This window comes from Helianthus annuus, chromosome 11, assembly GCF_002127325.2.
Source record: "Helianthus annuus cultivar XRQ/B chromosome 11, HanXRQr2.0-SUNRISE, whole genome shotgun sequence".
NCBI lineage: Eukaryota > Viridiplantae > Streptophyta > Magnoliopsida > Asterales > Asteraceae > Helianthus > Helianthus annuus.
The window spans coordinates 61,295,702-61,312,822 of record NC_035443.2 but is presented as its reverse complement, the minus strand read 5'-3'; the positions used below and the strand labels follow the sequence as shown (position 1 = coordinate 61,312,822).

At 37.1% G+C, this 17,121-nt stretch overlaps 2 protein-coding genes and 2 long non-coding RNA genes across 6 annotated transcripts; 3 read left to right on the top strand and 1 right to left on the bottom strand.

The window, feature by feature from the left end:
- The first annotated feature begins 1,453 nt into the window (after window positions 1-1,453).
- LOC110920444 (xyloglucan endotransglucosylase/hydrolase protein 15) lies at window positions 1,454-2,678 on the top strand. The gene is made up of 3 exons (XM_022164667.2): window positions 1,454-1,757; window positions 1,858-2,051; window positions 2,136-2,678. The coding sequence occupies exons 1-3, from the start codon at window positions 1,485-1,487 to the stop codon at window positions 2,530-2,532; spliced, it is 864 nt and encodes a 287-aa protein (XP_022020359.1). The 5' UTR covers window positions 1,454-1,484; the 3' UTR covers window positions 2,533-2,678.
- A 4,835-nt stretch (window positions 2,679-7,513) lies between these two features.
- LOC118483758 lies at window positions 7,514-8,568 on the top strand. The gene is made up of 3 exons (XR_004871402.1): window positions 7,514-8,040; window positions 8,128-8,201; window positions 8,429-8,568. It is a non-coding gene; the product is annotated as an uncharacterized LOC118483758 (long non-coding RNA).
- Window positions 8,569-8,708: 140 nt separating this feature from the next.
- LOC110917269 lies at window positions 8,709-9,817 on the top strand. Its single transcript, XR_002580448.2, has 4 exons — window positions 8,709-8,793; window positions 8,897-9,005; window positions 9,347-9,464; window positions 9,639-9,817. It is a non-coding gene; the product is annotated as an uncharacterized LOC110917269 (long non-coding RNA).
- Window positions 9,818-13,462: 3,645 nt separating this feature from the next.
- Window positions 13,463-16,762, bottom strand: LOC110920445. Of its 3 annotated transcripts, none has more exons than XM_035979320.1 (4): window positions 16,351-16,761; window positions 16,008-16,249; window positions 15,156-15,237; window positions 13,463-13,696 (listed from the first exon to the last, which is right to left on the bottom strand). In XM_035979320.1, the coding sequence occupies exons 1-4, from the start codon at window positions 16,384-16,386 to the stop codon at window positions 13,682-13,684; spliced, it is 375 nt and encodes a 124-aa protein (XP_035835213.1). In that variant the 5' UTR covers window positions 16,387-16,761; the 3' UTR covers window positions 13,463-13,681. The 3 variants fall into 3 exon arrangements, with proteins under 3 accessions (XP_035835213.1, XP_022020360.1, XP_022020361.1); XM_022164668.2 differs by lacking the exon at window positions 13,463-13,696 and adding an exon at window positions 14,254-14,408 and having other exon boundaries at window positions 16,351-16,762; XM_022164669.2 differs by lacking the exon at window positions 13,463-13,696 and adding an exon at window positions 14,255-14,681.
- Window positions 16,763-17,121: the final 359 nt, after the last annotated feature.

The window sequence follows — 17,121 nt, the reverse complement described above, 5'->3', positions numbered from 1 at the left end:
AATTTCCGGACCATCTGCTAAGTACGCTGGTTCAATATGCTCTTTCGTTTGGTTGAGAGTGAATCTGCTGTAAAATTAACAACACTTGTACCAAAATTGATCAAAGTGAATAATTTTTGGATAAAGAGAGAAGTAAATATAAATTTTTAGAAACTAGAAAAATTAATTAGAGAAACGTTCCATTTTGGGACTACCATTATAATATTTATAAGAGTAGTTTCCAGACGTGTGGAAACATGCATGTATTTAGGGGGAGGTGTGGTCTCAGGGATTCATTCGGTGAATGGAGTTCACCGATCGCGGTGAACGGATGCCGGCCCAATTTCAGTGAACGGAGAGGAGTAAGGGCGGTGAGTTACACCGATGTGGGGAAGAGAATTGACGGAGGAGAGAGAGGGGTTGATGTTGATGCATATTGTGTGGATATGGCTGGTTACGGTTGGACTATGTTACGAAGTGAAGACCGAGGTCAAGATATCCTCCTATTTTGACCTGATACGACGTTTATTATATATTCGATGTAAAACAGCTGCGTGTGTGCAGTCTCTTAGATGTGTGAGTATACCCGAGAGCATTAAGCTCAAATATGCTTTTCTTTTTCATAGATGACATGTTTACAAGATAGAGCAAGCAGACAATAATATAATAAGGCTATAGAGTGTGGTAATGACCCTCATAATCATCAACGTCAGTGCCATGTCACCCACCTCTAATCCATCATCCAAAACCAATACCAATACCCTAAGGTTGTGGTTATGACCCAAACCACTATCCCCTTATTTATTTTAATTTATCCTTGTCTAAAGAAAAAGAAAATGATTTCTTGAAAAATGGAAAGGAGGACCATGGTTGCTATGGTTTAATCCATGCAAACCATGGTGGATCATGCAAGGGGGGTGATGTAGCCTTCCATTCACGTACTTACGTGGCAAATCATGTCCCAACCATTACCCCCACACCCTTTAGCCTAAATAAACTTAGAGTGACTAATATTGATGGTCTAAATAAATGTAATAAATAACTTAGTTTAGTGCTTAATAATTTGAAAATATTGTGATTATAGTTCTAGTTCTATAATAGGTGTACATGATTAATTAATTCATATTTAAAATTATAACCTCAGAAAAAATAAGTAAAACATTCCATTTGGAACACTAACCAATAATGTTATGACTGAAAATATTTTCAATTGAATAGTGGAAGGAAGTTTCACATAAATATGTGTGTGTCGAGAAACACAAGCAATAATTGTTCTCCATGAGTTGGCACGCGTAAATGGGTGTCTTCTAATCATTTTTCGGTGGAGTCACCTCTTGTCCACCAACCAGGATGGTTCCTACGGCAAACTTGTGATCATGTAGCCACACCTATATATATATATATATATATAAACCATCACTGAAATTAAACATAAACCCATCACATCTCTTCCTCTCTCTATCTTTCACACACATACATACACACTAGTTCGGTTGAGAAGAATAATGGGACATTCAAGCCATAATGCTTGTGCAATTGCTCTAGCAATTTCATGTCTGATTGTAGCTGCATCGGCAGGAAGTTTTTATGACGAAATGGACATCACTTTTGGAGGTGAACGTGCTAAAATTTCCAATGGCGGTCAGGATCTATCCCTTTCACTCGATCAGTACTCCGGTTCAGGTTTCCAGTCCAAGCACGAGTACCTCTTTGGAAGGTTCGACATGCAACTCAAACTAGTACCTGGAAACTCTGCTGGTACTGTCACCACCTTCTATGTAAGTAGTCCATGCCCTCATGATTTCAAAATTTGTATCTTGACATTATATCATAGTTACCAAGTCCCTAACAAAAAGCATGACTGATTTTGTACACCAGTTATCGTCACAAGGAGCGGGGCATGATGAGATAGACTTTGAGTTCTTGGGCAACACCACAGGAAGCCCTTACACAATCCACACCAATGTATACTCGCAAGGGAAAGGAGATAAGGAACAACAGTTTCACCTATGGTTCGACCCAACTGCCGCCTTCCACACCTACACTATTGTATGGAACGCACAAAGAATCATGTAAGTCCATCTCACATTCGATCTATGCACACAAGTTACCCGTACTACTGACATGTACTGATCTTCAACTACATTTTACTACAGTTTCTTGATTGATAACATACCAGTGAGGGTGTTTAACAACCATGAGGCTGCTGGAGTTCCCTTTCCCAAGAGCCAACCGATGAGAGTGTATGCCAGCCTGTGGAATGCAGATGACTGGGCAACCCAGGGTGGGCGTGTGAAAACTGACTGGAAAAATGCACCTTTCACCGCTTACTACAGGAAATTCAATGCCAATGCCGATAAAGTTGGTCCTAACTCAAGGTCGACAAGCTCTGTAAATGACAACCAGGCATGGAGAACTCAAGGAGTCGATGCAGCTGGCCGAAACAGGATTAGGTGGGTGCAGAACAAGCACATGATCTACAACTACTGCAATGACCGCACACGCTTTACTAACGGTCTTCCTGCTGAATGCAAACGCTCCAGATTCCTCTAAGCCTACATGGGATTTTGGTTTGAATGCAATTCATCATCACCTTCTAGTAAATATTTCCAGTCTTGAAAATTCTTTATTCTTTCATATTGTACTTGTACTTGATGCAACGATGATAATAAATAAATGAACAACAAAATTCTTTATTCTTTCATATTCTACTAGTTCGACCTGTCTACATTTTTTCCCACATAAGAAGTTGATGGACATGGAATGTTTAGGAAACCTGTTCAGCCGCATGGCCAACTCATCAAAGTGTACGTTCACAAGCAGAGTCGAGCTAGGGGTAAGCTCGGGCTCGATTATAAAACGAGCCAGTTCGGATTTGAAACCGAGCTGGATACCTAAGCTCGAGTTCGGCTTGGTTTCAAACTTTGCTAGCTCGGCTCGGCTTGATTAGTCTCGAGTAAATAAAAAAATAATAATAGATAGCTTTGAAAACTCAAAGGTCTAAAATTCAAGTAAAACAAATACAAAATAAGTTTCAACCAAATACAAAATATGTTTCAAATTTCAACGAAGCTAAACTCAAGTTCAACCAAATACAAAATAAGTTTCAAATTTCAACGAAACGCATAAGTTCATTTACATCTTAATCAATCCACAAAATATTCACAGATATCCAAGTACACACCTAAATACCCGCAAATAATAACAAATATATACCTATATTATATAATAAAACAAACAATGAGGACACATATTGGTCATTGGAGTCATATGCTTTTTGGCTTTCCCACCTCTCTCTGGTTGTCTCAACACGAACTCCACCCGATCTTCATTAACTTACCCACCATCATATCACATGAATTGAATCCATCTCGCATATATTTTTTAGACAATATGACCCACTAAGATTCTTCTTGCGGTTGTATCACACAAGACACAACAATTCTTTCTTTTAACCCAGTCACAGGATACGCGTGTCTTCTTCTTGAAATATCACATATTAAATATCCTCTTCTTAGTTGTCCCTCACAGCAGGTTCTTCATACTAATTGCTTCCCTCACAGATTCTTCACTTTTTTTTTACTTGATCCACTCATTAGATTGTTTTATTTTACCTTTCACAGGTTATCTCCGCATCATAGGGTTTAATATTGAACATGTTACACCATTTACTTGTAGCTATAGCAATAGAAATGAAAAGGGTTATAAATGGGTGATGAATTGAAACAAATGTTTTAGAGGTTGGTACACAAGTATCTTTAGTGTTTCATAATTTAAAAATGTTATAACTTACACACTATATTTTTAATATTGTTTTTGTTGAAAAGTTGAGTTATAATTTGTCATTCATATGTGTTAATGTTCAGTTTTATTAGTTTGAATTGTTGCTTGAACAGGTTTCATACATACGGGGCCTGGATGAAACATTTGAGGGTTTAAAGTGTGCGAATTTGGGTTTCATGAGACGAATTTGGGTTTCATACATACGGGGCCTGGATGAAACATTCCGTGGAATGGAGAAGCAGTTAGTACCAAACGAGGAAGGAACTTTATGTTTCATGAGACGAATTTGGGTTCCTCTGTTTGGTGGTTTGAGAAAGGTTATTTTCAATGAGGCTCACAAATCACGGTACTCTATTCATCCGGGAGCGGATAAGATGTACCAAGATCTTAAGGACTTCTATTGGTGGCCTAGGATGAAAGGGGATGTTGCAGTTTATGTTAGTAAGTGTTTAACGTGCGCCAAGGTAAAAGCCGAGTACCAGAAGCCTTCAGGACTTCAGCAACAACCCGAAATACCCAAATGGAAATGGGAACAGATGTCAATGGATTTCATAACAAAGTTGCCAAGAACGCCAAAAGGTCACGATACTATTTGGGTAATAGTAGACCGGTTAACGAAATCTGTGCATTTCTTGCCAATCAGAGAGAAAGATAACACGAGCAAGTTGGCTGAGATATACATGAGAGAGATCGTTACACGTCACAGAGTGCTTCTCTCGATCATCTCTGATAGAGACGGGAGGTTTGTGTCAAGGATTTGGCAGTCCTTTCAGGAAGCATTCGGATCTCAGTTGAATCTGAGCACCGCTTTTCACCCACAAACAGATGGACAGAGCGAACGAATGATTCAGACTTTAGAAGATATGATGCGAGCTTGCATAATGGATTTAGGTGGAAGTTGGGATACTCACCTACCATTGGTCGAATTTTCATACAACAATAGTTATCACGCAAGTATTCAAGCCGCACCGTTCGAAGCTCTATACGGATGCAAATGTCGATCACCGATCTGTTGGGCTGACGCAGGTGATAGGCAGTTAGTTGGTCCTGAAGTGGTCCAGGAAACCACAGACAAGATTGCACAGATCCGAGAACGCATTAAGGCGGCTCGTGATCGTCAAAAGTGTTATGACGACCGAAGAAGGAAACCTCTGGAATTCGAGGTGGGAGACATGGTATTGTTGAAGGTATCACCCTGGAAGGGTGTGGCACGCTTCGGAAAGCGTGGAAAGTTGAATCCGCGTTATATTGGTCCGTTCAAGATTCTGGAAAGGATTGGTTTAGTAGCATACAAGTTGGACTTACCTGCCGAACTTAATGGTGTTCACGATACATTCCATGTATCAAACTTGAAGAAGAGTCCGACGCAAGAAACTGTTGTCATCCCGGCTGACGAAATTCATATTGACGACACGCTCCACTTTGTTGAAGAACCAGTCAAGGTTACTGATTGGAAGATAAACAAAACACGCAGGAGTAGTGTCAAGCTCGTTAAAGTTCGTTGGAATACAAGACATGGACCAGAATACACATGGGAACGTGAGGATCGCATGAAAGAAAAGTACCCCCATTTATTTCCTAAGACCTCTGCAACTAGAAGCAGAGCCTAAAATTTCGGGACGAAATTTTCTTAACGGGGGGAGAATGTGACAACCCTCACAAATCCAGGTATCCGTACAAATTAATTAATATTTATGAATAAACTGCTTTCTGTTTTCTGATACATATATACTCATGCATCATACTTTATTACTGTCACTCCATTTATTACACACAAACAATAGTGACAAACTTGATGCACAAAAGCACAGTTAGCACAGTGAGTGGATAACCTAGTAAACATGCTGACATTGCCAGCACTAGACAGACATTGTTTCTGAGGCCAGTATGAGCCAGGAATAGATTACTACACTAGTAGGGAATGTAGGGAGGTGAGGATCATAAAACTGCGTCACTAGGTGATAGTTATAGTGACCGGAAGTGCCTAAAACATACTTTAATTACAAAATTCTGCACTAAACACAAAAATTCAACATTTAACAATACTAGTAAAGTGCAAAAACTTGTCAAAATAGTCCTAGTCACTTTCCAAAGTGTTGGGAATTTATTGTATCACTAAAAACAATATAAACGACACTTTATAGCTTTATTTAGCACTTTAACGGATCAATATCCAACCGAACAACCGGACTTTACCCGAAACATAAAGATATTGCCAAAAACATAGTTTTTACTTTTCTGATCTAGTTAGGGTCCCCGAACACCCTAACACCCTTTATATTAAATAACACACTATTATCCTAACTAAATAACCTTAGATCCAAACTAAATGTGTAACCATACCATTACACCCCAACCCCAACCCCCCCCCCTCCCTCATTTTGACGGTCACCACTAGGGGTGACCCACCTCCATTTTCTTTGATTATTAAATTGTAATGGTGGGGTATCTAGAGAACATAATACATGTTGGATATTCATAAGATTGGTCTATAAGTATACATGAGAGTTAACAACCTTCATTTCATCAACTCACCACAACAACAAAGCTCTCTCTCTTCCTCCATAACCACCTATGATCGCCACCCCCTCACCATACTACCACCATCATCCACCATTGTTCAACCATTTCTCATACATACATAGAAGCAAGGTGTCCTACAAACAAGCCGGGTGCTTTCGGAAGTTCAAGAACCGCTCTAGATTTCTTTTACCCACCACGTTTACATCTTGTTTCTTCCGGCCACTATACGGCTCACTATCACCACCACTCCGGCCACCACCTAAACGTCTCACAACTTATTTCTCTTCCTCCCAATGACCACCACCATCACCATTACCAATAAACGACAAGATTCTACAACAATCGACGACAATATTCTACAACAATTGATTCGAATCATACGTTTCTGCAACAACCACTTAATCATACTATATTTTAGGACGTTGTATCAAAGTTTTATTAGAACTGTAGTAGACTTTGTAGTAGACATTTTAAATATTAAAAAAAAGATATTTGGATGTATAGCATTCTTAGATAAAAAAGTGTTCTCAAATAAACTTTTCAAGCATGATTTTATATAGGAAAATTAAATCTCGTTACATTTTCAGTATAAGTTATTTATTTATTTCAAACATTTGAAATCATTTATATTTTTGTTATTTATGGTTATCCCGAACATTAAGCTCAGTCATGCTTTTCTTTTTCATACATGACATGTTAACAAGATAGAGCAAGCGGGCAGTAAATATAAATAAACTTAGAATGACTAATATTGATCGTCAATGAGATAGTGGTAGAGTAGTTGAGGAAAGACTTGGTGTTCCTTGTGATTCAGGTTCGACTCCCACTCTCCCCATTATTTTCTGCGGCATCCAGGTGAAGAGCAGAGCGAATACTGGTGGCGCCGGTTCGTCTTGGATGGGAGGCGAATCATGTCCCAACCATTAACCCACACCCTTTAGCCTAAATAAACTTAGAGTGACTAATATTGATGGTCTAAATAAATGAAATAAATAACTTAGTTTAGTGATTACTAATTTAAAAATATTGTGATTATAGTTCTAGTTTCTATAATAGGTGTACATGATTAATTAATTCATATTTAAAATTATCTATATATAATCTAAAATTTAGTTACATGTTCTATTTTAAAATCAACATTTATGATGTTTTAAATACAGTACTTAAAATAATATTGATTAAAATAATCTATAATCTATAATATATTAAAAAGGAAAGTGATGGACATGATAGTAATTTTATTTGCGTATAAATTTTGAAGCATTATGTATAGTAGAGAGAAGCCATTTTAAAGGGCCTACAGTTGCAACTTTTTCAAAATTTTAAGACGCTGGTGGGGCAAATTAGGGTTTTCACCCATTGAGTGAATGCGTTCGTCTCTTCACCTTCATCACCCTTGTCTGGACTTTGATATTCCAGCCAATTTTCAGATCTCATGAATTTCCACAGCTTACCAGAAGAGAGCTTCAAATATCTCTGGAAACTGAACAAGATCCCTGCTAATATCACCAATGTCGCCGTGGCCGATGCCCTCCAATCTCTTCATACCGTAAGCTGTTATGTTTTTGTTTTCATTTGATTTGTTGATTTGTATTCTTCATCGCAGCTGATTGGTAATTGATTGGTTGATTTTTTTTATTGTAACTGGTTGGCATTCTTTTCGATCAACAAACCCCAAATCTTCATTCATTATTCATGGTTCTGCAAATCAAACTTGGATTTCATGAAGGTGATCGATCAGACCGTGCGTGAAATGTAAGCTCTATTTCCATTTTCCATCGAATTAGAAGTAATTTTTCTTCAATTTCTAACAAAATTTCGTTTGATTCTTCTCAATTTCAGAAAGAGAGAGGTGAATTTGAAAGTATTGAAGGTTCCTGAGATCGAACAGAAGGTAATAATGTTAAGAATATGTGGTTTTAAGCATAGTTATTAAAGGCGCGAGGCGCACTCAGGGCGATTTGTTGGGCCCAGGGCTTTATTTGCGCCTAGGCGCGCCCGGGTACTCGCTTTATTAACTATGACATGGACTAACCTGAAGCATTGTTATTATTAAAGGCGCGAGGCGCACTCAGGGCGATTTGTTTGGCCTGGGGCTTTATTTGCGCCTAGGCGCGCATGGGCACTCGCTTTAATAACTAAGGTTTTAGGTTTATAGAAATGAATGTGTACGTGTGTTGTATGAGCAATTGGGAGATTTAGGGTTTGTATTGATGATTGATCCACTGGTGTGCTGGCAATTGTAAATTGGTTAATTAGGTTAATGTTGATGTGAATTTGAACATTATGTGAATAAGATTTGTGAGTTGATTGAGATTTGACAGGGCGGTTTCCAAAAATATGAAAAACAGACATTTGACAGGGCGGTTTCCAAAAATATGAAAAACAGACAAAATTCTCATGTGATGGTGGGTATTCACCAACCTCACCCATATGATCCTTTTGGTTATTTTGTTTTCACCCCTGAGTTTTTCAAGCAGAAGAATCCTACTTACCTCGCAGAAGTTTGTAAGTTCTTGATATACTTGCTATTTTGTAACTCTAATCATCTGCATTTTATGTATTCTAATAAATATAAAATCAATTGAATGCGTCTCTTTACAACTAACAGGGAAAGAATACAACAAAGGTGACTCCAGATACGTTGGGAGGGACTCAGCCGTAATTGCGGTCGAAGGAAGAACCGCTGTTCTGGAGGGCCCAGCTTGCATTCTAGCTGCGTACGTTATACTTTTCATTGCCTTTTTAACATTGGTATTAAAAAAGTTATATTCCAAGTAATTAAAAGTTTATTTGCTGATGTTTTACAATGGATACCGCAAATAGAACACGTTTGGTTAGTTGGCTACCTCTCTTATGTTTAGAGCGATGTATGAACCCGTCAAAACGTCAGTTCATTCGTTACCTATCATAACTCAGATAATTGTTCGTGGCCCAATACGTTTGTTCTTTTGTTTTTGTTTTGAAAGACATGAAACTACTGCTTACCAACGCTGTTTTTTATATGTTCTTTATTTAAATCGCTATTTGGTAATGTTTGAATGTCATCTTGCTATTGCAGGCTATGGTAATTGTTGGATGGCATGAAGACGGGTCAATTTTTGGAATTTTTGAAGAGGATGTCATTAAAAGTATCTTGAGTATATTCATTACTTATGCTGTACTTAACTTTATCCAAGGTATGTCCCGCCCCTTTCTTCCATTAGTTTCATTTAAATCATTCCTATTTTTTATTGAGTCATCATTGCTGGAATGTGATTGTTTTACTAATTCATTTTTGACATTTAAAGCATCTTACATTGACATGTTAGTAATTTGTTGTGACATTTAGTGTGCGCTTTTTTATCCTGCAGCTACTCTAGATATAATCCTGAGCTTCAGTACATGGGGAAGTAACGCAGTTGGTGACCATCAATACCGGTTTCGAAATCGACATGGACATCCAATATTAGATCCGAAGATATGCTGACCGAAGTTCTGTCGTATTTCACGAAACCATCAATACCGGAGAAGACGAAGCGTATCCGGTACTTATTCAGCCTTCATAGTTCACATTATCATACATTTTAAAAAAAATTTAGGGTAAATTACTTTTTGAGTCCGTGTGTTTTATAGGTTTTAACTAGTTGAGTCCAAAAGCAAAAAGTTTAACGACCTGAGTCCCTATAAGCATTTTCTTTAACCATTTGAGTCCAATTTTCTAACACAGTTAGAATTTTGTTGTTAAGTTTTGTTAAATGACCAAATTACCCCTATGATTAAAAAATTAAAAAAAAACTAATTTATTTAGATTTTTTTCTCTCTCTCTTACACATCTCTCTCCTTATCTTTATCTCCACCACCACCACTATCCCACTGCCGCCACACCACCATCCCACTGAAACCCCAACACCGCCATTCAACTGGCGCCACCTCTGAACAACCACCAACACCACCATCCTCTTAGGACCCCAGACTGATCTGCTTAATCGCTTCGATCTGCACGGCTTAAGGATCCTCCTGTGCATTTAACTCCAAAGCCAACTGAATCAGGTACACTACTCAGCTTTTGCATCCCCAACAGCAGCATCAACTGCCATTGAAGTTCCATCCTCCCTGATACCCTTATGATTTCACCTTAAATAAAGATATCATAAATGTCTAAATATCTCCATTTTTTTTAACCCAAACATAAATTTCTTCACCAAATGGATTCATGATAACATACTGTGGCGGAACCCCTAATTTGCAGATTCTTCATACTAATACCCTTATGGAGATATAAATTTCTTCATGACAACATAAATTTCTCATCACCCCAAATCCAATGCGACACTTAAAACCCTAACCCTAATTTAATTCATGATAACATACCGCTTTTGACAAACCCTAAGAAGCCGCAGATCCTTTTCGATTTGCTTTCGACGAAGAATCCTCCAGACCACCGCTTTATTTAGTTGATTCTTTATGTTGATCAGCCTCCGCGGTCTCAGATTAACTATCCCGATCAGCACAGTCGTGGCCACCATCGTTAACCACATTAACATCTGACAAACTTTTCGCATCTTCTTCTTGGTCATCATCATCAGACATTTATGGCATACGAAGAAACCGATGATTATCCTGTAGATGGTGGGATGGTGGAGGTGTTTAGAGAGAGATAGAGAAAGTTGCAGATTTGTTTGGTTTTTAGAGAGATAAAGATAAGGAGGGAGAGATGTGTAAGAGAGAGAGTTTTTATTTTTTAATCATAGGGGGGTAATTTGGTCATTTTACAAAACTTAACAACAAAATTCTAACTGTGTTAGAAAATTGGACTCAAATGGTTAAAGAAAATGCTTATAGGGACTCAGGTCGTTAAACTTTTTGCTTTTGGACTCAACTAGTTAAAACCCATAAAACACAGGGACTCAAAAAGTAATTTACCCAAAAAATTATGAAATGGGTTTTGTTTATTTTGCTAAAATTGTTTTTTTTTTTCATTTTTTCAGGAATTTTATACCAGACATATAGAAGACATATAGATGGAAGCCCGATTAGTTCAGAAGCCGAAAAGCAACGAGTGATCATGTGTTTAAAAGCCGCGGTTGAAAGAAGGGCACCCGAGGGTGTGCGTCTCGAGCTATTCAAACCCGACAAACCCGGGCTGTTGGCCCAAGTGACACGAACGTTTAGAGAAAACGCGATGAACGTAACACAGGCCGAGATATCCACAACAATGGGTATGGCTCTAAACATTTTCTATGTAACAGACGCGATTGGAAACCCGGTATTACCTGGACATTATTGCTTGATAATGGAGCTGATTTTAGTTCTACGAATTATTGTGGTTATGCTATTTTTTTTGGTGTTTTGTGGTTTTAGATTGTTGCATTGCTGCTTGATAATGGAGCTAATGTTAATTATAAGAATTATTGTGGTCAGGTAATCATTCTTCGGTTTCGAAATCGACATGGACATCCAATATTAGCTCCGAAGATATGCTGACCGAAGTTCTGTCGTATTTCACGCAACCATCAATACCGGAGAAGACGAAGCATATCTGGTACTTATTCAGCCTTCATAGTTCATATTATCATACATTTTAAAAAAAATTATGAAATGGTTTTTGCTTATTTTGCTAAAATTGGTTTTTTTTTTCATTTTTCAGGAATTACCAAACGATTTTCAAATAATATTTTAACCAATTAACTCATCCATTTTATTTAATAATATAGATTTATATATATATATATATATATATATATAGACTTCTCATATTTAGATTCCATAACATCAAAATATATGTTATCATCATTTAATATTATTATTATTATTTGTTATCATTAATGCAATTAGATGTGTGAGCAACTTTACACCTGATGACTTCTCATATTCAGATCCTATAACATTTTTGCATTTAAACTTTCATTAAAATGAAAACTGCCACAGGTCATCCCAAGAGCCTACTTATCATGTCTCTATATATACACAGCTACATTCAAGCATCCTCCCTTTCATTATGCAACCTGTGACTGAATATCAGAAGACACCTGCCAACATGAAGAAAACCATTGCTGTTGCTAACTGTTCAGAAAGTTTGGCGACTCTTGAAGAAATATTACGCCATGGTCGAGAGAATAAGAAAAACACGGTATCAACACTTTCTATAATTTCGATTGTTTCCCCCGGCATTATTATTATTATCCATACATTAAATATGTTTCTTCTAATCCATGCAGAATGCTGAGTTCAATTGTCGTGTGGTGATTAAAGGCGTACGTAATAGCGAAGAGTGGTTCAGACTTATGTGTGGAGGAGGAAAATGCATGAAAGGTGTATCGTGTGATCACGGGAGCTGTGGTGTGCTGGCTGTGAAAACTCAGTTATGTTTCCCCGAGCAAGGTTCGGTTTTGGTATTCTATAGTTATCTGCGTTGGCAACGCCTTTATACACTTTCACATCTGAAAAAAAAAATTCAACAGGTTCCATCTTGAACTTGATGTGCTCGATTCCACGGCAAATGCGTTCATCGTGTGCTTCGATGACACTGCACAGATTCTAACAAGCACCACTGCTCAGTCTATACTCAATGTGGAATCGGGTCTCTCGCATATCTACACCGTTTATTCCGAAAGTATCCAGGATAGCTTCACTCCAGTCATGATACAGAACTCTAACGGTAGCATCTCAGCGCTCCCAAACTGCTTACACTCACTTGTGGGCACCACCCGAACCATCCAAGTTGACGCATCCACATACTACCATCATGGGGCCTTTGAGAGCTTCAACTGCAAGCGTGTGCTACCAGACGAAACCAATTGTCAATCCGTTGGATCTACCACTCATACTCCCATGACTAAGAAGGGTAAAGGGGTGATGACAATACCAACACCGGTTAAGCTCAAAGAAACAATCAGAAAGTACATGTAAGCTTCTATATATACTTTTGACATACCAAATTCCATGAACCACATAACTACATATCCGTTTGTGTTGTGTTTAAGTAATTGTTCAAAATGAATATTATATGATACAAACATCATGTTTATTTCTTTATGACTCGCTATAAAACTGATACTTATTAAATGGAAAAAATATGAAAAAATAGATATAAATAATATAAACTAATAAATAATAATAAACAAGAGCTAACATATGTTTTCAATATATTACTTTTAATTTGATGACAGTTTTGATCCATACAAGTAAAAATGAAAAAGATAACCCATAAAGTTTTATAACTAGCATTGTAATAATATACTGTTCCAACATTATAAAATAATATTTTTATTGTAAAATTGAAAAAAAAGGACAAACCTGGGCTCTCACGAAACCGCAGAGTGCAAAGGTGGAAAATTGACCAGTATATAAACCATTTTCGTCCGAATGACCAACAATAATTTGGACTGAAGCATGATCCTTTGAAGTGATCAGCCTATTGGTGGCCGAACTGCAAAATAGAAACGATCGACACCATTGGTTTTGATATGTGCTTTTTCGATTTGAGAACGCATACGAGCCCATCGCTTTAGTGTTGAAATGCATTCTAATGGAACTTACCCGCGGTAAGTCGGCAACGCGCGGGCATTACCACTAGATTCCAACATTCTGTAAGGTTACCTTTCTTTATATCGATTATGATGAAATTTGTAATGAATTTGTTTATGCTTCTTTGTTCGTTTGGATATTTAAGTTAAATCATTGGTTTATGCTTTTTTCCCCTATTTATACATGCCAAATAGCTAAATGGAATGAATTGAACTTCAGCGAGCTTGAACAGTTGTTCATAAATGGGAATTTACTTGAACGGAGTTACATTCTATCAACTTTTTAGTGCAAAATAATGGAATATGAACTACTAATATATACATCATCCAAGTTAAAGTTCTGCCTAACATTTCCTTTCTTTCACAGCCCTACTTATGAAGGTTCTGATTCAGATGGTTCTGTGGGTAGCTGTAACACCCTAACCCGGCTCGAGCTGACGTGTCACTTATACAGTACATCAGAGGTCAAAACTTCATTCCATAAATAGTAAAACTTTATATTATTTCAAATAAGTCAAAAATAATGATCAAAAGATTTTAAAATCTTATGAAAATCCATGTGCGTCTTTATTCCCTCGAACCATCCATCCAAGTCTTCCAGACAATCCTTGCAACCTAACGTGCATAAGAAGGCAAACGTACGCCTGAGTAAACGGGGTTTACTCAGTGGGACATGTCACACCCCAACCGATGGCGGAAACATCGAGATGAGACGAACAAATTGCTCAAAACAACATAACACTAATTGTGACAATATGAATTAAATCATTTTATTAAAACTAGAAAAGTAGTACAAAGTCTCAAATATTCAAACATAAATCCAAACATTAATTAATTGCTAAAATGGGTTTCTAAGTTCATCCTAGCTTGTTTTCTTGATCACTGCGTCTATCAACATGCAACATGTATTAAAATAATGTCAACAAAAGAATGTTGGCGAGTATACAAGTTTGAATACATAGCATAATAGTTTAAGCGTTTAAAAACTCATATCCAACATGAACATAATAAAATAGTTTTAGCCATGCTAGTTCACGTAGTCCAAGTGATAGCCCAAGTTTCCAATGCGTTAAGTGCCTTTCCTAAAGTTTAACGGGAGGTTATATGTCTCATCCTAACAATACCCCAAAGACTAACGGGGAGGTGCATTACCCCTATAGCGCTACTATTGTTAAGGCGGAACTGCACACAGGGATTAAACGTTCACATAGCACAAAATAGTCTCAAGTATCACAAGTTTCATGTTTCATGTTTAAATGGATAGAGCATGTTTCAAATAAGTTTCAAGTGTCACGTGTTTGAATATAGAATACATGTTGCATCCCAAAGTGTAAAAGGGAAAAATGGATCGAGTATACTCACATTGGTTGCGTTTGCGGTTTCTTGTAAGTAACGCACGAGCAAGGACGGAGAATTTCCAAACGAACCAAAAAGAGTTATTATCCTAGACAAATATAAACATACTAAAATAAAAGGAGGGAAAACAATAATGTAAATTTTATGGATGTGCTCTTCTTGTTTATGCAAGGCACATTTTGTGTTTCCTAGATTCGAAGGATCCGGGTGAGGTCGGGTATTGTCACCATTCAGGAGGTTTGAAGTTTACCCGTCTATATATCATTACGTATATGTATGATCACTGCATAACCATTTGGATTATGTATCTGATTTTATATTATTCTGATTTACTTAATTAACAAAATATCCTTAATTATAATAATAATAAGGTTTATTTAATTAGAAATAAACTATTTCATTAACTGATCAAATTACTTAAAACCAAAATGGTTAAAAGAAAAGGAACAAAAAAAAAAATGGTTATCTGAAACATATTTTCACCTATTGTTATTTTCTATAGAGGCATGGATTAGGTATTTAACCCACATACTTAAACCCACAAAAATATAGTTTAATAGTTAGCTTTAAAATCAATTTCAGCTCAAATAATAATTTCTTAAAGTGGTAATAACCATTTGTCTTTACCATGTATTTTATTATAAATATAAATATATATAAGTCAATCTCTGATGTAAAATATGAAAACGAATAGAAGGAAAAAAAGAAAAGGTTCATTTAATTTATTTATTTATACAAAAAAAATGGTTATCTCCTTCATGTTAGACTCAACGCACAGAGACGAAAGAAGCCAAGAGGTAGACCTCATGAACAACACATAAGTGTATAATTAACAAAGAATCAAAGGTAAGGGTGTACCGAAGCATTGAAGGGTCGGATCCGACGTAAACTCCGTTTGGTTTCATTCCTCGTTTACATACGTTCATAAACGAGACTCCGTCGGGGTCTCCGTAGACTCCGGCGTCGGTACTTGTTCTGGTCTCGGCTTCATCTTGTAGGCGTAACGTTAATTGAGTGGAAAGGAGACATGCGCGAAACGTGGCCAAACAGTTAAGCCTGACGCAAACCCGGTTCCGGCGAAGGTCTCGGATGTCGACACACTGTTAAGTTTTGTCCATTCGATTTGGTTCAACTTGTTTATATAAAGAAAAGAACAAGGAGATACGAGCATATAATATTCTGGTAAAATAAAGAATTATACCGAACACGTAAAGGAATGCCGTGGGTCTCCGGTCATCTTCTCCGTCCTCCGGCGGAGTCTCGAAGGTTCCGGCGACTGAAGGTTTCTGGAACTCCTAACTTCGGTAGCCGTAAATTAACAAGAGAGTGGGTGAGAGTTTTTGAAAGTGATATGAGGTAAAACAATGGAGAGCGGTTCAGTTTTATAATGTTAGGAAGTCTCGTAAGGTATGGAGTAAATTTGATTGCTTTGTATGGATATGCTAAGGAGTCTAGGTTCGTGTTGGATGCGAAAAAAAAAAAAAAAGAAAAGGGATCAATCACCATGATTCATCGAGAGTAATCAGGAAGAAGGATAGGGAAAGTGATTGTTGTTTTCTATCCTCAAGAAGTTAGGAAAGGAAGAAAAAGGGAAACGCAGAAGTCGTGTCTTAATGCCGAACAAATCAGTAATGAATGAAAAAGGAAATGGACAGACATAATCTCGCTGGCAACCTGTTTGGCGGCAAATTGAAAAAAAAGAAAGACAGCTGTTTGTGTATTTAACCAATGTGTTTAATAAATAGGTTCGAAACCCACAGCTACAAGTTTATTTTATTTATTTATTTTTTTTTGGCGGTTGACAAGAATTACCAACTAATTGTAAATTTAATTAGTTTAATTATTTTAACAAATAAATATATAAATAACCATGATTATAACGAATTAAATTAGGATAAAAATCTTTCGACAATTATTCATTTTGCGAAAAATTTCGTTGGTTCAAGATTAGGATTCGAATTTCAAAACGGGT